This window comes from Neoarius graeffei, chromosome 23 (genome assembly GCF_027579695.1).
Source record: "Neoarius graeffei isolate fNeoGra1 chromosome 23, fNeoGra1.pri, whole genome shotgun sequence".
NCBI classification, from domain to species: Eukaryota; Metazoa; Chordata; class Actinopteri; order Siluriformes; family Ariidae; genus Neoarius; species Neoarius graeffei.
Genome location: NC_083591.1, coordinates 17,485,017 through 17,509,346, shown reverse-complemented (window position 1 = coordinate 17,509,346; position 24,330 = coordinate 17,485,017). Strand labels below are relative to the sequence as shown.

General features: G+C 43.5%; 1 protein-coding gene across 1 annotated transcript; it reads right to left on the bottom strand.

Moving 5' to 3' along the window:
• Positions 1-551: 551 nt before the first annotated feature.
• faxcb (failed axon connections homolog, metaxin like GST domain containing b) lies at positions 552-24,168 on the bottom strand. The gene is given in 7 exon segments (XM_060905284.1): positions 552-1,167; positions 3,915-4,031; positions 4,140-4,345; positions 9,266-9,462; positions 10,695-10,827; positions 23,823-23,960; positions 23,962-24,168. Coding segments are annotated over 7 exon segments (1,161 nt in total). The 5' UTR covers positions 24,066-24,168; the 3' UTR covers positions 552-901.
• Between the last annotated feature and the right edge of the window lie 162 nt (positions 24,169-24,330).

Below are 24,330 nucleotides of genomic sequence, written 5' to 3'. Positions count from 1 at the left end.
TTATTTTCAGTGTCATGTTTGAGAATCATTTCTAGGTTTCTAGTTCAAGGTACTAGTTTCATAAGTTTGTGGGTTTGTTTGCTAAATCTGTGAGTTGATTACTAGCAAGCTAGCAAACCATAAACAGTAATTTAAATAAAACACACACAAACACAAAAAGAAAATCTAATTGTAGTGAACTCCGTAGTGAACTTCAGCAGTCTTAAAGTGGAAAATGGAGTGCACACATTTACATTAGACTGCAGTGTGTGAGAAAGGAGTTTAATATGAAGCGACAAAATACATTTTATACCGTTCTACGTTAAAGGCTGTATTTAAATGCAGACCGCCAGCTTGTGGTTATGAAAAAGAACTGCAACGCTGAACAATTTAAACACATTCTCTGTGTGTTAGAATTGTGGTTAAAGTTTATATGACTGCAACTTTCCATCTATTATCTATTACAGTTATATAGTAGGTAATGACAGACACAATTGTACAATCAATAAATACATTTAAAAATACATACATTCATAAATACATACTTCTAGTAAATAATCACTCTGGGGATAAAATCTTTTTGTCATTGGCAGAAAAGATCTGCGATGTGAGACCTAGAAAACATATGCACAACTTGTGAAAAATCAAAATCACACTTCTTCAATAAATAACCAATGTCTGATATGTACAGTATCTAAGTCTACACTCTGAGTGAATTAAACACACAGTGATTTATAAAGTCACCTTTTTGTTTTTGGTTATTTACTCAGCCTTCACAGAAGAATTTCAGCCCTGATGCTTTAATTAAAAAAAAAAAGAAAGAAAAACCCACACAGCTCCGATATGAATTGCATGTGTGCATCAGGACCTCTTAGTGTGCAAAGCAAAAAAAAAAAACCAGCTCTTGTAAAATGAATGTCTTTCAAGCCTTGACCTTTAGCTCAGTATCTGACTGGTCCACCTCGATGTCGGAGTCGGAGAACGAGCACCCAGAATGGTCTGTATCCGGCGAACGTTTGTGTGTGTCCACCTCATCCAGCGTGTCGGCACAGGAGAACAGACCGTGTTGTGTGTGTGTATGAGCATCCAAGCATGTCTCTGAGGGCAAATCCTCATAATCAAGCACCCACTCGGGCCAGAACTCACGGCGGATTCGCTCACAGTATCGCGCCAGGTTCGACAGCTCACCTGAGAACAGGTAATAAACATTAACCCTGAGAAGCTCCACATGAGCTGAGGACCAAATCTGCAACAGGACAGTAAATTCTATCAAATAAACTCTACATTATAGAACCATAGAGAGCAGAACTGGTGCCAGACACACAGGTAGAGATTAACAGACAAATGCATTTATAATTAGACAAACAGAAACTCAGAGAGAGAGAGAGAGAAACAGACATCTAATACTATTTTTATGTCACATAACTAAACTATGTAGCTACATGATCTGTAGTGCTCATCATTATCAGGTACAGGGAGTAGGGATCATTGTGGCATATGAAACACAGCCCAGGGTTAACGTGTACAGGATAAATATTCTACAAATCTTTTTTCTTTTGATACAAAAGCAAGAAACAAGCTGTGATGGGATTAAAGCACTGTTTCTCAAAGTGTGATCCACGAGCGACCCCTGGTGGTCCATGAGTTGATGTCGTAAAATATCACGTTTTATCAGTGTTTCTCAAATCACCTATGTGACTCTAAAAGCAAAGTTCTGACTAGCACAGATGAGTTGTTTTCTATATTGAATAAATTCCTATATAAATTCAAATAGTAGCCTATTATTTGAATATGTCTGACATTAAGCAAGCCAACAGTTTTGCAACACTGCATATACTGTAGCTACATCAGTTTAGGTTACACTTGCATATCAGCGTCACCTCTGAATGTGGAGGGAATGTGGAACGCGGAAAAACTATGAGTAACCAAATTAAATTTAGCATAAAACTGTCAAAAAGATAATGGCTCGGTGGCTGAAGTCAAAAGAAAAGCACAAGAAACATCCGACACGAGCAAGGACAAAGTGCAAAGACACGATGATGCTTTGCTTGAGAAAACAAAGCAGCGCAACCGGATCAATGTGGCCCCCAATATGAGATTAAAACTGTCCAGTTTGGAGTCAGACATTGCTTCACTGATGTATCAGAATAAGCAGCACCATCCTTCCCATTAAGATAAGGACAACGAGTGAGTTGGCTATACTATTTGTAAAACTGTCGTCATTTCATTAGTGTGTAATTTGTAATATACTGTTGAAGTAGGCTCATTGTTTTTTGCTCAGGATATTTAGGGGGTTAGGTGGTCCGCATTTTTTTTTAAACTAGATAGAACTCCACGCCAACGGCGTCGATGGGGATGCCTCCGCCCGGTAGTCTACATGCCTTATTAAGTTGTGATTTGGGGATGGACATTTGACCTCACAGTAATCTTGACCTGGTGAAATTACTTGTATTAGCCTTGGAGATCTTGTGTTCACAAGGTTCTCAGACAGACATTTGACCTCACAGTGACCTTGACCTTAGACCTTTTGACCTCAAAATCTAATCAGTTTATCTTTGTCCCCAAATGCACAAATGGTGAAAGTTTGGTGAAATTCCTTTCATCTGCCTTGGAGATATTGTGTTCACAAGGTTTTCGGACAGACATTTGACCTCACAGAGACCTTGACCTAAGACCTTTTGATCTCAAAATCTAATCAGTTCATGTTTGTCCCAAAGCGCACACATGGTGAAAGTTTGGTGAAATTCCTTTCATCAGCCTTTGAGATATCGCGTTCACAAGGTTTTGGGACGGACACACACACGGACGCACGCACGCATGCACGGATGGACAGACGCACGGACAGACGGACAACCCGAAAACATCATGCCTCCTGCACCTTACGGTGGCAGAGGCATAAAAATAGATAAAGTGGTTCTTGGTCTGAAAAAGTTTAAGAAACACTGGATATTAAACGGGGCGGCACAGTGGTGTACTGGTTAGCACTGTCGCCTCACAGCAAGAAGGTCTGGGTTCGAGCCCCGTGGCCAGCGAGGACCTTTCTGTGTGGAATTTGCATGTTCTCCCCGTGTCCGCGCGGGTTTCCTCCGGGTGCTCCGGTTTCCCCCACAGTCCAAAGACATGCAGGTTAGGCTAATTGGTGACTCTAAATTGACCATAGGTGTGAATATGAGTGTGAATGGTTGTCTGTGTCTATATGTCAGCCCTGTGATGATCTGGGGACTTGTCCAGGGTGTATCCTGCCTCTCACCCATAGTTAGCTGGGATAGGCTCCAGCTTGCCTGCAACCCTGTAGAACAGGATAAGTGGCTACAGATAATGGATGGATGGATGGTTGGATATTAAATGCTACCAAATTAGGACTCAGCGATTTTTGGCACCAAGAATAATAAACAAACAAACAAATAAACAAATAAATGTCTGTGATTTCCGATAACTGATATTATCAGCCTATACCCACCCCTGGGGGGGGGGGGGGGGGGACCCTCTTCATTCAAATAGAAATGTATTACATCACCTGTCACAGTTTCTACTCTGCTTGCCTCTGTTTGGGTCAGCTGATTGTTGTGATTTATGGCGTTTCAAACACTGTGTTGCAGGGGAGTTGTTGTGCGCCCTCTGGTGGACACACTACTCAACAACACTCATAACGGTTAAAGGGTCCATATTCTATCTCTGTTATTTTTTAAATTATCATTTATCAACCATTATAAACATTGATATTGATTTAAAATAGAATTTATAATAGATATACTAATTCATGCTAATTAGGGCATTGATTTGTGCTTAATTGAATTATGGATTTAGTAACTATAATTTTCAATGCATTATTCATTATTATTATTTTTGCTTAAACACTTTTGCAAGGATACCCTGTGATTTTCCGTGAGTTTAGTTAGTGTGTGTGTGTGTGTGTGTGTGTGTTTTTTGTTCACCTTTAATGAGTTGCTCCGGTCTGGATCCCGGTAGTGTCCACATGGCCTGAGCAAGATGTCCAAATACTGCAGCGTCCACACTGGACACTTTAGAGCCCATGATGTACTTCTTATCTCCTAATAGACACACAAACACACATACTCCCAACAACAGTACACTCTTGCTACAAAGAAAAACCATGATGAGACTATCCATATCCAACACACACACAGCATGCGTCTCACCCAGCAGTGTGGAGAGAGTGCGCAGGTCTCTCTCTAGCAGTGTGTGAATGAGGTATGTGCTGAAGCGGCCAATGCCATGGCAGTACATCTCCCTCTTCACCAGGCTGCCATTCAGCTCACACACACTCCACTGCAGCAGCTCACACACACCCAGCATATGGCGAGTTTCCTCCACATTCTCCACCCACTGACAGTATGCTAATGTCCTGTACATACAGAAAGTAAATATGTATATTGTTAGATACACGGACAGGGCATTTGGAGTCATTCAGCCAGGTTTGTAGTACTCGAGTCTGACTCGTGCCCTAATTTTAAGGACTCGTGACTTGACTTGGACTTGAGCACTGATGACTCGGACTTGGACTCGTGCATTAACTGCATTCGGACTTATGAACTGGAGACAAGGACTCGGATTTTTTCTTTATTTTTTTGTAACATGCCATAATAATTGGCCATAAGATATTTATATCTACATTAATTTTTGTACTAATTTCGTGCAAGAGTGTCACACCTGCGCGCCTTGGCACGTGCATCAGACAGACTCTTGGGCGCGCTCCGGACAGCGTGCACGCCAAGCGGACTCTCTCGCGTGCACCGTAAATGACTCGCACCTGCACAAGATTAAATCACAATCAGCGCGCCTATATAAAAACTGTGAAAACACACTTACTTTGCGAAGTATTGAGTTGCGCTGCTGACACATTACTGAGCCTCATTTCCCTGTTCAGGTTCCTGAGACCTGATTTCCTGTTTCTCTTCTTTGATTCCGCCGAGTCTACGATAGCCTGTTTGTGCCTCACTCAACCTATTGCCTGTTTCACTGTTTTACGATTTTGCCTGCCATTCTGAATTGTTTACCTGTCTTCACTTGTATTAATAAAAAACACACCTTCTGCACTTACATTCATCTCTGACTGAATACTTCGCACTCCCTGACAAAGAGAATGCACATTCACCTGTTCATATGTCATGTTCAGGAACAAACTAATGTTAATGGCGCTAAAATAGTCACTGTCAAATGGTGCGGTTGGAGTGTTGGACTCTCGTCTCGTCTTCTTCCGCTTATCCAGGACCGGGTCGCGGAGGCAGCAGTCTAAGCATGGAAGCCCAAACTTCCCTTTCCCCAGACACCTCGGCCAGCTCCTCGGGAAGAACACCGAGGCGTTCCCAGGCCAGCCGAGAGACATAGTCCCTCCAGCGTGTCCTGGGTCTTCCCCGGGGCCTCCTCCCGGGGGGACATGCCTGGAACACCTCCCCAGGGAGGCGTCCAGGAGGCATCCGAAAAAGATGCCCGAGCCACCTCAGCTGGTTCCTCTCGATGTGGAGGAGCAGCGGCTCTACTCCGAGCTCCTCCCGAGTGACTGTGCTTCTCACCCTATCTCTAAGGGAGCGCCCAGCCACCCTGCGAAGGAAACTCATTTCAGCCGCTTGTATCCGCGATCTTTTTCTTTCTGTCATTACCCAAAGCTCATGACCATAGGTGAGAGTCGGAACGTAGATCGACCGGTAAATTGAGAGCTTCGCCTTTTGGCTCAGCTCCTTCTTCACCACGACGGACCGGTAAAGCGACCGCATCACTGCGGAGGCTGCACCGATCCGCCTGTCGATCTCACGCTCCATCCTTCCCTCACTCGTGAACAAGATCCCGAGATACTTAAACTCCTCCACTTGAGGCAGGACTTCTCCACCAACCTGGAGAGGGCAAGCCACCCTTTTCCGGTCGAGAACCATGGCCTCGGACTTGGAGGTGCTGATTCTCATCCCAGCCGCTTCACACTCGACTGCAAACCACCCCAGTACATGCTGAAGGTCCTGGTTTGAAGAAGCCAACAGGACAACATCATCCGCAAAAAGCAGAGATGAAATCCTGTGGTTCCCAAACAGGATTCCTTCCGGCCCCTGGCTGCGCCTAGAAATTCTGTCCATAAAAATTATGAACAGAACCGGTGACAAAGGGCAGCCCTGACGGAGTCCAACATGCACTGGGAACAGGTCTGACTTACTGCCGGCAATGCGAACCAGACTCCTGCTCCGTTCGTACAGGGACCGGACAGCCCTTAGCAAAGAGCCCCGAACCCCATACTCCCGAAGCACCCCCCACAGAATACCACGGGGGACACGGTCGAATGCCTTCTCCAGATCCACAAAGCACATGTGGACTGGTTGGGCAAACTCCCATGAACCCTCGAGCACCCTATGAAGGGTATAGAGCTGGTCCAGTGTTCCGCGACCAGGACGAAAACCGCATTGTTCCTCCTGGATCCGAGGTTCGACTATCGGTCGAATTCTCCTCTCCAGTACCCTGGAGTAAACTTTCCCTGGGAGGCTGAGAAGTGTGATTCCCCTATAATTGGAGCACACTCTCCGGTCCCCTTTCTTAAAAAGAGGGACCACCACCCCAGTCTGCCACTCCAGAGGCACTGTCCCCGACCGCCACGCGATGTTGCAGAGGCGTGTCAACCAAGACAGCCCCACAACATCCAGAGACTTGAGATACTCAGGGCGGATCTCATCCACCCCCGGTGCCTTGCCACCGAGGAGCTTGCAAACCACCTCAGTGACTTCGGCTTGGGTAATGGACGAGTCCACCTCTGAGTCATCAGCCTCAGTCTCCTCAGTGGAAGACATGACGGTGGGATTGAGGAGATCCTCAAAGTATTCCTTCCACCGCCCGACAATGTCCCCAGTCGAGGTCAACAGCTCCCCACCCGCACTGTAAACAGTGTTGGCAGAGTACTGCTTCCCCCTCCTGAGGCGCCGGACGGTTTGCCAGAATTTCTTCGAGGCCGACCGATAGTCCTTCTCCATGGCCTCCCCGAACTCCTCCCAGTTCCGAGTTTTTGCCTCCGCAACTGCCCGAGCTGCAGCACGCCTGGCCTGCCGATACCCGTCGGCTGCCTCAGGAGTCCCGGAGGTCAACATGGCCCGATAGGACTCCTTCTTCAGCTTGACGGCATCCCTTACTTCCGGTGTCCACCACCGGGTTCGGGGATTGCCGCCACGACAGGCACCGGAGACCTTGCGGCCACAGCTCCGAACAGCTGCGTCCACAATGGAGGTAGAGAACATGGTCCACTCAGACTCAATGTCCCCCACCTCCCTCGGAAGCTGGGAAAAGCTCTCCCGGAGGTGGGAGTTAAAGACCTCCCCAACAGAGTGCTCGGCCAGACGTTCCCAGCAGACCCTCACCATACGTTTGGGCCTGCCAGGTCTGTCCAGCTTCCTCCTCCGCCAGCGGATCCAACTCACCACCAGGTGGTGATCAGTTGACAACTCAGCCCCTCTCTTCACCCGAGTGTCCAAGACATAGGGTCGGAGATCAGATGACACGACTACAAAGTCGATCATCGACCTCCGACCTAAGGTGTCCTGGTGCCACGTGCACTTATGGACACCCCTATGCTCGAACATGGTGTTCGTTATGGACAAACTGTGACTAGCACAGAAGTCCAATAACAAAACACCACTCGGGTTCAGATCGGGGAGGCCGTTCCTCCCAACCACGCCCCTCCAGGTGTCACTGTCATCGCCCACGTGAGCATTGAAGTCCCCCAGTAGCACAATGGAGTCCCCAGTCTGAGCACCCCTCAGTACCTCTCCCAGGGACTCCAAGAAGGCCGGATACTCTATACTGCTATTTGGCCCGTAGGCACAAACAACAGCAAGAGCCCTCTCCCCAATCCGAAGGCGCAGAGAGGCGACCCTCTCGTTCACTGGGGTAAACTCCAACACATGGCGGCTGAGCTGGGGAGCTATAAGGAAGCCCACACCAGCCCGCCGCCGCTCACCATGGGCGACTCCAGAGAAGTGGAAAGTCCAGCCCCTCTCGAGGAGCTGGGTTCCAGAGCCCAAGCTGTGCGTGGAGGTGAGCCCGACTATCTCTAGCCGGTACCTCTCAACCTCCCGCACAAGCTCAGGCTCCTTCCCCCCCAGCGAAGTGACATTCCATGTCCCAACAGCCAGCCGCTGTGTCCGGGGGTCAGGTCGTCGAGGCCCCTGCCTTCGACTGCCACCCAATCCACACTGCACCAAACCCCTACTGCTACCTCTGTGGGTGGTGAACCCACAGGAGGTCGGGCCCACGTCGCCTCTTCGGGCTGAGCCCGGCCGGGCCCCATGGGCAAAGGCCCGACCACCAAGCGCTCGCATACGAGCCCCAACCCCGGGCCTGGCTCCAGGGTGGGGCCCCGGCTGCGTCCTACCGGGCGACGTCACGGTCCTGGATTTTTTCTCCATAGGGGTTTTTTGGTGAACTGCTCTTGGTCTGGCCTGTCACCTAGGACCTGTCTGCCTTGGGAAACCCTAACAGGGGCATAATGCCCCCGACAACATAGCTCCTAGGATCATTCAAGCACACAAACCCCTCCACCACAATAAGGTGGCAGTTCTAGGAGGGGGTGTTGGACTCAATTCGAAATTTTTTTTAATGACTTGAACACTAGGGACTCGAGACTGGACTCAGACTCGAGGTTTAATGACTCGACTACAACACTGTGTTCAGCTTATAATCCTGAAGGTTTCAGACATAAATAGAAGAGGAAGTGTGCTTCCTGACTGATGTACATCAGCAGCACAATCCAGGGTTCCTTACAGCAAGTTCCATTACAGTTATTTATAGCCATACAACTCAAACACTTAGACACACACTCCATCTGTGCACACACACTTAGACACACACACACACACACACACACACACACACACACACACACACACACAGAGCAATAAACCTGAACCATAAATAACTGAATCAATAGCAGGATGGTGTGGAGCATCTGGTCGAGGATGTATGAGAAAACATTATGGAGCTACATTAAATTATTTTAGAACTAGACACAGTGATGATGGATCACATTTTAGTAACAATAATTAGTCAGAAATGTTTATAGGTTTATAGTTAGTATGAACACATACTAAGTATGATCTAGAGTGTTTGTGAACATTAACATGGCTGAAATTTGAGAAGAAATATGTCCAAGAACCCAAAGAAGAAGCAAAAGAGAACTGATAGTGCTTTCTGCTGCATTCCCTGTGACGTAGCATAAGCAGCAGCTGCAAAAAGACACTCAGAGGAACTACACATTAAACTTCACCTTCCCCTTTTGGCATTTACACTCTGTACTCACCAGTGTAAATGTTGCTCCACCATTTTAGTGATGGCGTGAGTGATGGCCTTCTGCTCCGCACTCAGAGCCTTATCGAGACTCACGCCCAGCTTCTTCTCCAGGAACTCGATGATAAACTCCGTCCCAGACACATGTTTGTGGTTGTACTCGATCCATGGCATCATTCCCTGAGCAGACAGACAGCCGTCGAAGTAAGTCTGCAGAGAGACGAGGAAAGGGACAGACAAGTTTATGCTAACAACTACAGCACACAACATTAATGCATGTGAACTACGCGACAGCTGTATGTTTGTCCATCCTTTCTATACACAAATACAATCCCCACCAAAAGTATTGTAACAGCAAGGTCAATCATTTTGTTTTTCCTTTACACTGAAGACATTTGAGTTGGAGATCAACGGCAAATATGAGACGACAGATCAGAATTTTAGCTTTCGTTTCCTAACAATTTCCATCTAGATGTGTTCAACAACTTGGAACATGGCACCTTTGTTGGCAGACCAACCCATTTTTAGTTGAGGAAAAGCATTCGAACAGAACAACCTGTATGAAATCTTAGTACACCAGTGGTTTCTTTCTTTTTCAGGACATTTCAAATAGTTTCAAATGATCAAAATGGCTTGCTATTCTTCCACAGACAGCTCTCTGGTCTTCATGTTGGTTTATCCTTTTAAACAATAAATGCAGTCTTTTAAACAACAAACCCCAGGCTCAAATCATCCATCCATCCATCATCCGTAACCACTTATCCTGTGTAGGGTCGCGGGCAAGCTGGAGCCTATCTCCGCTGACTATGGGCGAGAGGCGGGGTACACCCTGGACAAGTCGCCAGATCATCACAGGGCTGACACAGAGACAAACAACTGTGGACTGTGGGGGAAACCAGAGCACCCAGAGGAAACCCATGCAGACACAGGGAGAACATGCAAACTCCACACAGAAAGGCCCCCCCATCTGGGCTTGAACCCAGAACCTTCTTGCTGTGAGGCAACAGTGCTAACCACTACACCACCGTGCCGCTGGGCTCAAACCAAGGGGAAATATTCTGAGCCATTAAACATTTAAACAATCAAATCAATGAAACACTGCATACCTGGGCAACAAGGCACACCTGTCTCGCTCCACACATGTTCCCATAATTTTGTTTACTTGAAACATAGGTGCGTTAAAACCAAAGGTTTATTGTTCTCAGCTGTTTAACACATCTAGATCTAAATATCAAGAAACAAAAGCTGCCATTGCTGATCTATTGTCTCATATTCATCTTTTGATGTCTTCGGTGTAAAGCAAAAACAAAAGAATCGACCTTGCTGTTCCAATACTTTTGAAGGGGACTGTGGATATAGATCTATTTATAGGTCAATCTGCTAATTTTATTCTATCTGTCTGCCTGTCAGTTCATAGTGAAATGGTATGTGCGAGTGTGTACCTGATAGGGAAGGTCCACCATTCTCAGGTAGGTCTCTAGTTTCAGGCAGAATGGATAAAGACTCGGAGAGAGAACCGGTCGGGAAAACTGGTGGAGGATGATGGCGTCTGTAGAGTCAAGTTCCTGCTCCTTCCTGAAAAATGTACACCGTGTTAAGCCCTGTCTGGGTTGAACTAGTTTTACACAGGGGATGGGGTAATGTAATTACTGTATTACTGGAGTATCTACGGGATTGTAAGTGCATTTCTGTGGAAGACGTGAATGATAAAATGGGCAGTGAGGGCACATACACATCTAGATGGAAGGTGGGCCTCATCAGGAATTAAACCCAAGTATGCGAGGCCAAGCACATTATGTATTCACACTATCAGGTTTTTATTCATCATTTCCCAGCAGAAAGGTGACTCAGTTAGCTGTAGTCATGGCATCTCCAACCTTTCCTTTCTCCCGTCCATCACTCAGAGGAAAAAAAAAAAAACGCTCCCTAACACAGAGTTTGAATGTAATCCAAAGGATTCATACATCCTGGAGTGTGGTGATGTATCTTGATGCTGGAGCTGCAGCTTGCTACTTGTTCCCTAATTTCATCAAACGAAGATGCATTCTGTCCATTGCTAAAAACTACGGTATTTTAATTAATCGAAAATATCACGTCACTTCATGAGATAGAGTGGCTGATAATAAATTTGAGTTACATTATGCTGTCACTTTAAGTAGGCATATCAGACATTCGCTTTCACACCCATGCTGTGAAAATTGTGCATGCAGACACTCATCTAAGTTTCCAAATCTGTCATTGCTTAATTCTTGAAAATCTTCTATCGTGAATACTGTCATTCTATCATTAAAAAGCTTATAATTTCTGCTTTCCAAAGAAATGTATCTCGTTAAAATCTGTTCAGTACTTTGGGAGTAACGGCAGGTTGAAGTTGGTACAACAGAGTAAAAACTCTGCACGCGTGATGTCAAAAACTGACGGTGTTTTTCTTTTTGAGTCATGGGAAAGCACTCAGACTCTCTCTCTTCTGATCGGTTTCCGACTGGATTACTCATGAATATCAATCAGATAACTTTTATAGGGATGTTCTCTCACTCTCACTGTTTCTGATGAAGTATTCAGCAAACTGTTTTTTTCCAAATCAAACTGATTCATGTAATAAATAACTATTTTAGAATATACCTGGGGTTGTTTTGATGAAAATACTGAGATTTTAATGGTCAGAATGAGATTTTAAAAAAACGGAAGTCAGAAACATGAGTGTCAATTTCAAGTCAATGAACTGGAACTGTTTACTGGATGTGGCTCACACAGTTTTTTCGAGGTTCACCTTGAAAGCTGTGAATATTAATTGAAATAATCATTTATATTCTTTCATATAAACACTAGTAGGCTCTACTTCTGAGAAATACAAAGGCCTGCAGAGCACAAAGAGGGGATTAGAAATAATCTTTTATTACTTTTTTATGGAGTGTACCGATTTAACGTTTTTACCTAATTAGCGTAACTAATACTAATTAAATACTAATTTGTTTTTACCAATTTTTCAAACATTGTATTCAGTATATAACCATTTTCCATGTAAATATCTTGAAAAATAGAAACGTTATTAAGAAAAAACATTTGATCTCATTGGTTAATGAGGCCCATTTTGGACCATGTGATCCTCATACAGAATATTACGTCAGTTTTTGTAAAATTAAGCCGTTTTTTCAATCTTTGATTTGTAATTTCTCAAGAACAGATAAACATTTTAATTCTGTAAAAAGTATGTTGTTCGGCATTCAGTTCTGAATTCAGTGAGAGCAGTTTCAAGCAATTTGGACTGAATTTGAATTTTCACCTGATATGCCTACTTTAAGCTTGTAGCAAAATAGATAACCATTTATTTTCCTTGCTAGTTTACAAGATGTCCTCAGTCTTAAGGTATAGTTTTGCAGGACCCCATACATGTCAACCTATACGGAATGTCCGTATTTTATACGGATTTGATTCAATAAACGTTGTATATGGGCATATAAATAAAGTTATACGGATTCTTTAAAAAAAACTTCAATATTTATTTAGAGCTATAATCAATTCCCACGATGATAAAAGAACGCATAACATTTACAAACGTACTGTACACCACAGACAGCCAGTAAAGCGTCTTATGAAATCACGCGTTGTGGTAGCGAGATTTCATTCCACTTTTGATCATGCGCACACCGCACTGCGAGAATCCCGCCAACCAGGAAGTCATAGACGCCGGCTTCTGCGTAGAATCATATGTCATCCTCGCCCGAGAATAAAGATGCCTCATTCATGTGCTGCGTTTAACTGTACCAACAGGTTTACCGTCCAAACGAGATCACATGGGATTACCTTTCACAGGTGAGACTAGAAAAATACTTTTCATTGTATTTGGTCATTATAATGTAATTTTACGAACAGATTTTCCTGACTTTGTGGCTAATATGAAGTCTCGCGCATAATAGCCGCTCGGTGAAACCTGTCTCCAAACAACGAAGTATTTCCTTCGTAACTACGCTAATAACACTTTGTGTTTTTGTCAAACATTGGAGCTTTGTATTCATTCTGAAGGTTTATTGTTATTAATATTGAATAAAAAGTAACTGGGATATATCATTGTTAATTATCATTCAAATTTTAGGTAAATTATTTTAATTTGCATCTTATACGGATTTTATAAGGGAAATACGGATTTTGGAGGTTGGTTATACAGGTTTGATTGACCAAAGGTTGACATGTATGGGACCCAGTACCAAAGACGATGGTGACAGAAATGGACAAAGCACCAATATCAGGATGTAAAGAGGCATGCATTAATGCATACGTTAAGGAGGATACGTATGCTAGGACTGTATATTTTGGTCAATTTGGTTATTTTAACATGACCTGATGACAGAGTTCAGTTAAACAACATGATATACAGTCCAAGAAAAGGATACAATTCTACACTCATAAATTACGGTACGTCACTAAACTGTACTTTTTCTTGCTGCTGCAGTGGTACCATCAAAGGTATGTTTTGTATCTTTTACCTGGGATGATGCATTAAATCTTTAAAAAGGTACAACACTGGTCCTTAAGGTCCAATTATGTACCTTCCATTGTTATTAAATGGTAATATATGCTAAAGTTATAAATGTGTACCCTTGATTGTACCAACCCTGTGACATGGAAAATTACAGTTTATTTCTTAAAGTGTATAATATATCCAAACCTGCCAGGACACTGTATGAAGTCAATATCAAACTGAGCTAATGCTGTAATATACAGTGGCATGCAAAAGTTTGGGCACCCTTGCTGAAAATGTCTGTTACTGTGAATAGTTAAGTGAGAAGAATATGAACTGAGCACCAAAAGGCATCATGGTAAAAATGACACATTTCTTTAATATTTTCCACAATATTACATTTTTATTTCCATCATTTACAGGCGTAAAATACCAAAAAATGAAAAGGACCTGAAGCAAAAGTTTGGGCACCCTGCATGGTTAGTACCTAGTAATACCCCCTTTGGCAACGATCACAGCTTGTAAACACTTATTATTAGCTGGCTACAAACTTTCAGTTCTTACCTGGGGGATTTTAGACACATTCGTCCTTGCAAAAGGCTTCCAGTTCTACAAGTTTCTTGGGCTGTCTTGCATGCACTGCTCTTTTGAGATCTATCCACAGATTTTCAATGATGTTTAGGTCAGGGGACTGTGAGGGTCATGGCAAAACCTTCAGCTTGTGCCTCTTGAGGTATTCCATTGTAGATTTTGAGTTGTGTTTTGGATCATTGTCTTATTGTAGGACCCATCCTCTTTTTAACTTCAACTTTTTTACAGATGGTGTGATGTTTGCTTCCAGAATTTGCTGGTATTTATTCAAATCCATGCTTCCCTCAACCAATGAAATGTGCCCTGTGCCACTGGCTGCAACACAACCTCAAAGCATGATCAATCCACACCCATGCTTCAGAGTTGGAGAGGTGTTCTTTTCCTGGAATTTGGCACCTTTTTTTCTCCAAACATACCTTTGCACATTGTGGCCAAAAAGTTCTATTTTGGTTTCATCAGTCCACAGGACTTGTTTCCAAAATGCATCAGACTTGCTTAGATGTTCATTTGCAAACTTCAGACACTGAATTTTGTGGCTCGGACACAGGAAAGGTTTTCTTCTGATGACTCTCTCATGAAGGTCATATTTGTTCAGGTGTCGCTGCATAGTAGAACAGTGCACCACCACTCCAGTGTCTGCTAAATCTTTCTGAAGGTCTTTTGCAGTCAAACGGGTTTTGGTTTGCCTTTCTAGCAATCCAACGAGCAGTTCTTTCAGAAAGTTTTCTTCATCTTCCAGACCTCACCTTGATCTCCACTGTTTCTGTTAACTGCCATTTCTTAATAACATTACGATCTGAGGAAACAGCTACCTGAAAACACTTTGCTATGTTCTTGTAGCCTTCTCCTGCTTTATGAGCATCAATTATTTTATTTTTCAGAATGCGAGGGAGTTGCTTAGAGGAGCCCATGGCTGTTGATTTTAGGGACAAGCTTGAGGAGCCAGAGAATTTATACAGCTTTGAAATCTGCATCATCTGACCTTTCCTAAAGAAGAATCTGAACAAGCCACAGCTCAATAAGCTAATTAAGGTCTGGAACCTTGGTAAAAGTTACCCGAGAATTCAAATGTATTGGGGTGCCCAAACATTCGCATGGTGTTCCTTTTCTTTTTTCACTCTCCAATTGTACAAAACAAAAATAATACACAAATCTTGCAGAAAACGCTGAAATGTCTTGCCTTTACGCCTTTTGGTGATCAGTTCATCTTCTGCTCACTTAACTATTCACAGTAACAGACATTTTCAGTAAGGGTGCCCAAACTTTTGCATGCCACTGTATGGAGTTAGAATTGTGTCACTAGACATTTACATACATTTAAAAGCAGAATTGTAACCCTGACATTTAAAGCGAGACGGCCTTTCGATTTCATAAAATCGGTGAAATTTAATTCCTTCTGAAATTTGGTCTTTGTGATACATGTTTATTTCTGTAATATCTCAAAAAATCAGGCAATTCTGTGGCTGGGATGTTATTCAATTTGAGGGGATTCCCAAGCAAATAATGTGCAATAAATCGCTCGCTTCGTGCAGTCAAGCAGAAAGAGGAAGTCCGAGTGCATATGCACAGGTTTACCTTGACTGTGCACCGACAGTTACATCATTCTGTCGCTAAACGAACAGCTGATCACACTGAGGTGCTTGGTGACCGCTGATATCTATTAGTTTGGTCCTGCATGTCCTTTCCTTCGCAACATAATGTCTTTTCTTCTTACTTTCTGTTACTGTAGTCGGTCTTTCACGTTTCATTTGCACGCTCACGTCCTCCATTTTTCTCTCCTGTGTCAAATTTGTATCCCACAGTGCCTTGCGCAAACGGGGAAAGCCCACCACATGATACATGACATAGTATATTGAATTGGGTCATGGTGAAGCAGGAAATAATTACGGAGAATTTAGGGCCATGCGGCCCCAAGTCATTGTCCTGCTGGAACGTGAACCTTCATCCCAGTCTCAAACCTCTGGCCGACTCAAACAGGTTTTCCTCCAGAATTGCCCTGTATTTAGTGCCATCCATTTTTCCTTCAATTCTGACTGGCTTTCCTGTCCCTGCAGATGAAAAATGTCCCCACAGCATGATGCTGCCACCACCATGCTTCACTGTAGGAATGGTGTTCTCAGGGTGTTGGGTTTGCACCACACATGGCATTTCCCATGATGGCCAAAAAGATAAATTTTTGTCTCATTTGACCAGAGAATCTTCTTCCATGAGTTTGGGGAGTCTGCCACATACTGCTGGGCAAACTCCTAATGTGTTTTCTTAAGCGATGACTTTTTTTCTGGCCACTCTTCCATAAAGCCCCGCTCTATGGAGTGTACGGCTTAAAGTGGTCCTATGGACAGATACTCCCATCTCCACTGTGGATCTTTGCAGCTCCTTAATTGTTATTTTTTGTGTCTTTGTTGCATCTCTGATTAATGCCCTCCTTGCCCAGTCTGAGTTTTGATGGGCAGTCTTCTCTTGTCAGGTTTGTAGTGGTGACAAGGCCAGGGAGCAGACGAACAGGCCAAACCGACTGTCTGCTAGCTGCACAGAGTCGTCAATCAGGGTCCACTACATCAAGACTGTGTCTGTTCCCTGAGCTCAACAAAAAAGTAGAAATACTCAGAGAGTTTGTTCCAGTAACCTAATCAATATAAAATTAGATCATACTGACTGTACAACCGCTGCTAGCACCTTTGATCTAAAGGTGGGGCTATTAAATATTAGATCTTTTACATCTAAAGCGCTAATGGTTAATGAACTTATTACTGATCAGGAGTTTAATGTATTGTGTTTAACAGAAACACAGATTAAACCAAATGAATATATAGCATTAAATGAAGCTAGTCCTCCTGGATACAGTTACATACACCAGCCTTGTCTAACTAGCAGAGGAGGAGGCGTTGCGGTTATTTATAATGATTATCTAGGTGTAACACAAACCTGGCTATAAATTTAATACATTTGAAGTTCTTCATACTAATATAATGCATGTAGCCTCGAAAAATAAGTCTACCCAGTTAATTCCATGACTTATTATTTACAGGCCCCCGGGGCCATATTCTGAGTTTCTTTCTGAATTTGCAGATTTTATCTCAGATCTGGTTATTTCCTTAGACAAAACTGTAGTTGTTGGAGATTTTAATATTCACTTTGATAACCCAGAAGATCCTTTGAAAACAGCGTTTGTGTACATTTTAGATTCAGTAGGGGTTAATCAGAGTGTCATAGGACCAACCCATAATGGTGGTCACACCTTCGATCTAATACTAACATTCAGGTTAAACATAGAAAATATAGTCATACTTCCACAGTCTGAAGTTCTCAGATCATTGTCTCATCTCATTAAAAATATGTCTGAGTAATAATATATGCACCTCACCACGCTACTATATTAAACGTACATTCACGTCAACTACTGCACAGAGCTTTATAAATGATCTCCCAGAGTTGTCAACTTTGATTGGGTCACTGTCAGCCCTTGCAGAACTTGATCAGGCAACTGAATGCTTAGAGTCAACGTTCCGCTATACTTTAGATAATGTAGCTCCTCTTAAAAGGAAAATGGTCAGAGAGAAAAAATTAGCACCCTGGTATAATGATGACACTCACACTTTAAAACAGACCACTCGAAAATTGGAATGTAAATGGCGTCAAACAAAATTGGTAGCGTTCAAATTAGCATGGAAGGAGAGCTTCCTGATGTATAGAAAAGCTCTTAGTGCTGCTAGATCAACATATCTTTCCTCCCTAATAGAAGATGATAAAAATAATCCTAGATTCCCATTTAATACTGTAGCAAAATTAACCAAGAATAAGACCACTATAGACACATGCACACCTGCAGTATGTAGTAGCAACGACTTCATGAATTTTTTTAATGACAAAATTGAGAATATCCAACAAAAAATGCAAACTACTAATTTAAGGTCAGACAATGTAAGTGACCTTGTAGTTAACAATATAACTGTATCAAATCATCAGTTAGAATGTTTTACTCCCCTTAGAGAAATTGAATTACTTTCATTAATCTCCGCATCAAAAGCCTCAACTTGTGTACTAGATCCCTTACCTACACGTCTATTCAAACAGATAATACCTGAAGTAACTGAACCACTTCTAAAAATAATAAATTCTTCTCTTAGGATCGGCTATGTACCCAAATCCTGTAAACTAGCAGTTATCAAACCCCTGATTAAAAAACCTGACCTTGATCCCTGTCAGCTGTCCAATTATCGGCCAATATCAAACCTCCCCTTTATCTCCAAGATCCTTGAAAAAGCTGTGGCACAGCAATTATGCTCATATTTACATAGGAATAACATCCATGAAATGTATCAGTCAGGATTTAGACCTCATCATAGCACAGAGACAGCTCTGGTTAAAGTAGTAAACGACCTACTGTTGGCGTCTGATCAGGGCTGTGTCTCGCTGCTTGTGTTGCTTGACCTTAGTGTAGCATTTGATACCACTGATCATTCCATTCTTCTGGATAGACTAGAAAATGTTGTGGGAGTTAAGGGAACGGCCCTCTCCTGGCTCAGGTCTTATTTAACTGATCGCTATCAGTATGTTGATGTAAATGGTGATTTTTCTAGACATACTGAGGTAAAGTTTGGTGTTCCACAAGGTTCTGTCTTGGGTCCACTGCTTTTTTCTTTATATAGGTTACCTCTGGGTGGTAATATTCATAAACATGGTATTAGTTTCCACTGTTATGCTGATGACACACAGTTGTATGTTTCTGCAAAACCAGATGAGAGACACCAGCTTAATAGAATTGAGGAATGTGTAAAGGACATTAGACACTGGATGCTTATTAACTTCCTTCTGCTTAACTCCGACAAGACTGAAGTACTTGTATTAGGACCACATGCAGCAAGAAGTAAGTTTTCTGATTACATCGTAACTCTGGATGGCCTTTTTGGATGGCTTTTCCGTTTCTTCATGTGCAGCAGTAAAAGACCCAGTCTTTCATTCGAACAATACCCGGATAGCTTTCTTTCATCTCAGAAATATTGCTAAGATAAGAAATTTAATGGGGCGGCACGGTGGTGTAGTGGTTAGCGCTGTCGCCTCATAGCAAGAAGGTCCGGTTTCGAGCCCCGTGGCTGGTGAGGGACTTTCTGTGCGGAGTTTGCATGTTCTCCCCGTGTCCACATGGGTTTCCTCCGGGTGCTCCGGTTTCCCCCACAGTCCAAAGACATGCAGGTTAGGTTAACTGGTTACTCTAAATTGACCATAGGTGTGAATGTGAGTGTGAATGGTTGTCTGTGTCTATGTGTCGGCCCTGTGATGACCTGGCGACTTGTCCAGGGTGTACCCCGCCTTTCGCCCGTAGTCAGCTGGGATAGGCTCCAGCTTGCCTGCGACCCTGTAGAACAGGATAAAGCGGCTAGAGATAATGAAATGAGAAATTTAATGACACACGACACAGAAAAACTAGTTCATGCTTTCGTGACCTCCAGGTTGGATTACTGTAATGCCTTACTGTCTGGATGTTCCAATAAGTGCATAAACAAGCACTGCATTTTGAACATTAGTTCAAAATGCAGCAGCAAGAGTCCTTACTAGAACTAGAAAATATGATCACATCACCCCTGTCTTATCCACACTGCACTGGCTCCCAAACAAATTTCGTATTGATTATAAAATACTACTATTGACCTTCAAAGCACTGAATGGTCTCGCACCACAGTACCTGAGCGAACTTCTGCTCCTCTATGACCAGTCATGCCTACTTAGATCAAAAGGTGCAGGCTATCTGCTGGTACCTCATATAGTGAAGGCTACATCAGGGGGTAGAGCCTTTTCTTACAAAGACCCACAGTTATGGAACAGCCTTCCAAGTAGTGTTCTGGAATCAGACACAGTCTCAGCATTTCAGTCTAGGCTGAAAACATATCTGTTTAGTCAAGCCTTTTGTTAATGGTGTTTATGAGGTAAAGGTGTAGATCTGGAGGGTCCTCAGACATAGAGTGTTTTGGTAAACTGGGATGTATGGATGCTGTCAGTCCCCCACTCGCTTGCTCACTTGAGTTTGTTGACTGTGTAGTGGCTGCTGCTTTATATACCGGGGCTCCCTCATGCCTGTGTTACCTTCTGGCTCTCCCCTTTTAGTTATGCTGTCATAGTTAGTTTTGCCGGAGTCCCTGCTTGTACGCAGTGCAATATGTATATTGTTCCTACTTATTCAGGTGATATTGGGCATACCTACCAACCTGTGTTTTCTCTCTCTTCTCCCCCCCCCAATCTATCCCTCTGAGTTACAGGTCAATCCTGGGATTGAGGTGCTGACCTCTTCTGTTCCTCAGACCTGCCATAGGGCATCATCCTGATGCCCTATGCCTGGTTGGAGTCTCATCACATCGCTCCTGTGGAGGACGGCCCCACATGGACAGTTGAAAGTCACGCTTGGAAGATGCTCTGGACATGTACAGTAATGCTTTTGTGGCTGAGGACTACAGTTGACTTGCTAACTTTGGGACTGCGATTGTCATGAACAGTTTTGCACTCAAGCTTCCATTAATGAAGAGTTATAACATCAACAAAACTGACTTCATGTTAAAACTGTTAATGTTATAGTCATGTTGTCTGTTGTTGTCCAAGTGAGCATGGGTTCCCTTTTGGGTCTGGTTCCTCTCAAGGTTTCTTCCTCGTGTCATCTGGGGGAGTTTTTCCTTGCCACCGTCACCAGGGGCTTGCTCATTGGGGATAGATTAGGGATAATTGGCTCATGTCTTAGGTCATTCAGATTCTGTGAAGCTGCTTTGGGACAATGTCTATTGTTAAAAGCACTATACAAACAAACTTGACATATTTCCATTTTGCTATAATGGATTTAATGGTGCTCCCTGGGATATTTTTTATAACCCAACCCTGATCTATACTTCACAACTTTGTCTCTGACCTGTTTGAAGTACTCCTTGGTTTTCATGTTGCTTGCTTAGTAGCATTGCAGAGTCGGGGTCCTTCCAGAACAGGTTGATTTATACAGACATCATGTAACAGATCACGTGACACTTTGATTGCACACAGGTGGATCTTAATCAACTAATTATGTGGCTTATGATGCGAATTGGTTGGACCAGCTCTTATTTAGGGGATGAATACCTATGCACACTCCAGATTTCTGTTTTTTTATCTTAATTACTGTTTGTGTCACAATAAAACAACAGTTTTCACCTTTAAAGCCGTAGGCATGTTGTGTAAATCAAATGGTGCCAACCCTCCAAAAATCCATTTTAATTCCAGCTTGTAATATGACAAAACAGGACAAACACCAAGGGGGATGAATACTTTTGCAAGACACTGTAAACAGCATATTCCATTTCCATATTCCAAATTTAGCATTTTCCAGTTAAGATACGTGGGATCTGCTGACATCATTTGGTGCTTAGAACATGTACTGGATGTAGTGCATTTGGAATATGCATCTCAGTAGGGGTTTTTACAGCAGTTTGTGACACATGGCCTCTTGCCTGTTTATAGTCAGCTGTGTTCACTGTACACAAACCAACTAGACAACAGCTTGCAAGGCTGGCATAGAGAGGCTTGCAGCTGCATGTAAACAGGAATATTAGTGGAATATTAATTTTCTTTCACCATGTAAACAGCTTAGTAGGAATATTGTCTTTTTCAGAATGAGGACCAAAACTGGAAATATTTTGTGCATGTAAATCCAGTGAGGGTCTCGATGAGCCAGTGCGCTGCTCACAAAATTCAATTTCAATTCAGAATTTGATTACAGACTGTAGGGTACAAATACAAAAGAATAACGTTTAAATTCAGATTGACATTCCAGTTTCTAATGGCATGATTCTCACTCCATGGAAATAATAACAGGATAATTGAATAGACATGTGTCGCTGTCCACAGTGCTGAAATCACTGCAGCACAAAATCACTACTGTTTTCGGCAGAGATCCTCATCTCATCATCTGCAGCCGCTTTATCCTTCTACAGGGTAGCAGGCAAGCTGGAGCCTATCCCAGCTGACTACGGGCGAAAGGCGGGGTACACCCTGGACAAGTCGCCAGGTCATCACAGGGCTGACACATAGACACAGACAACCATTCACACTCACATTCACACCTACGGTCAATTTAGAGTCACCAGTTAACCTAACCTGCATGTCTTTGGACTGTGGGGGAAACCAGAGCACCCAGAGGAAACCCACGCGGACACGGGGAGAACATGCAAACTCCACACAGAAAGGCCCTCGCCGGCCCCGGGGCTCGAACCCAGGACCTTCTTGCTGTGAGGCGACAGCGCTAACCACTACACCACCGTGCCGCCCGGCAGAGATCCTGTTGATTAAAAAAAAAATAATAATAATAATAATCTCATCTCATTATCTCTAGCCGCTTTATCCTGTTCTACAGGGTCGCAGGCAAGCTGGAGCCTATCCCAGCTGACTACAGGCAAAAGGCGGGGTACACCCTGGACAAGTCGCCAGGTCATCACAGGGCTGACACATAGACACAGACAACCATTCACACTCACATTCACACCTACGGTCAATTTAGAGTCACCAGTTAACCTAACCTGCATGTCTTTGGACTGTGGGGGAAACCGGAGCACCCGGAGGAAACCCACGCGGACACTGGAAGAACATGCAAACTCCGCACAGAAAGGCCCTCGCCGGCCACGGGGCTTGAACCCGGACCTTCTTACTGTGAGGCGACAGCGCTAACCACTACACCACCGTGCCGCCCATAATAATAATAATAATAATAATAATAATAATTCCTGTGGTTGTGGTTTATTTAAAGACATTTATATTTAGTCTTCATGATTCATCCTTCAAATCGCAGATTATTCTTCTTGAACTTGACTGACAGAGCTTTTATTTTACTGACATGAATGATAAGAGGTCAATGTAAACACCAAAATCAGATGGCTATCATAAAGGCTTTAAAGGGCTTTTATCAGCATGCCATTTAAAAGTATTGAACAATCACTTGATGGTGCTTTTTTCCAACAGGATATTATCGTTGATTTATTGTTCTATAAATGCCATAACAAACCACTCAGAGCTCTCTCTCTCGCTGGGCTAAATCCTAAATGGCTCTCCACTTCAGTTGTATGGGTTACCAACAATATATTGCACACTATATAGTCATATTTAATGGATCATAGCATGACTGACAGTACTACAGACAAATTAAATTGATAAGTAAAAACATATATAGCCCTGTGATGACCTGGCGACTTGTCCAGGGTGTACCCCGCCTTTCGCCCGTAGTCAGCTGGGATAGGCTCCAGCTTGCCTGCGACCCTGTAGAACAGGATAAAGCGGCTAGAGATAATGAGATGAGATGAAAAACATATAGCACTGGGTTAACTTTGGTGTGTTTATATATCTGTACATTTAATCTGTAAATAATAACAAAAAAAAAAAGACAGCATAGAGAAATGTCAATATATTGGCATTGTGGAAAAGAACTCTCCTGGACCTAAAGTGTCCGTATATTGGTTTAAGATACCACATGACAGCATAAACAATATACATGTATCAATAAATAAAATGCTCGTACTTGATGGATAGCAGTTCGTAGAAGAGATAAGCAGCAGCAGCGAGCAATGCTCCTCCACTCACATACAGGGTTTTCCTCCACCAGGAGTCAGTCACCCAGGCTGCAATCATCATCCAGCCACTTTCCTGAGGAGGCGCCCCGACTTTCACAGCACCAAAGCCCGCAGGACAGAGTGCGGCTCTCGCCCTGATCCAGCACCACCGAGCGGGACGAGGGGAAGCCCGCGAGCCGCAGCAGCAACATTCCCCCGCGACTCCCTCTTAGTCTTCATCGATAGAAAGAGATTAATATTTGATCTATAAATCGCTACTGTTGATCTTCAAGTCATGGCAAAAGCAAGCGGAACCGAACGTGACACCATCTAGCACTCTCTTCCTGCTTTCAGCCCCAACACAGGAGCATCCTCTGCTGAGCCGTGGGCTGTATCCCAAACACCACCCTCCTCCCTAAACACTCCCTGCACTGCGTAACGGAGGGTACAGGCTAGTATGGATAGGCTACAGTTATT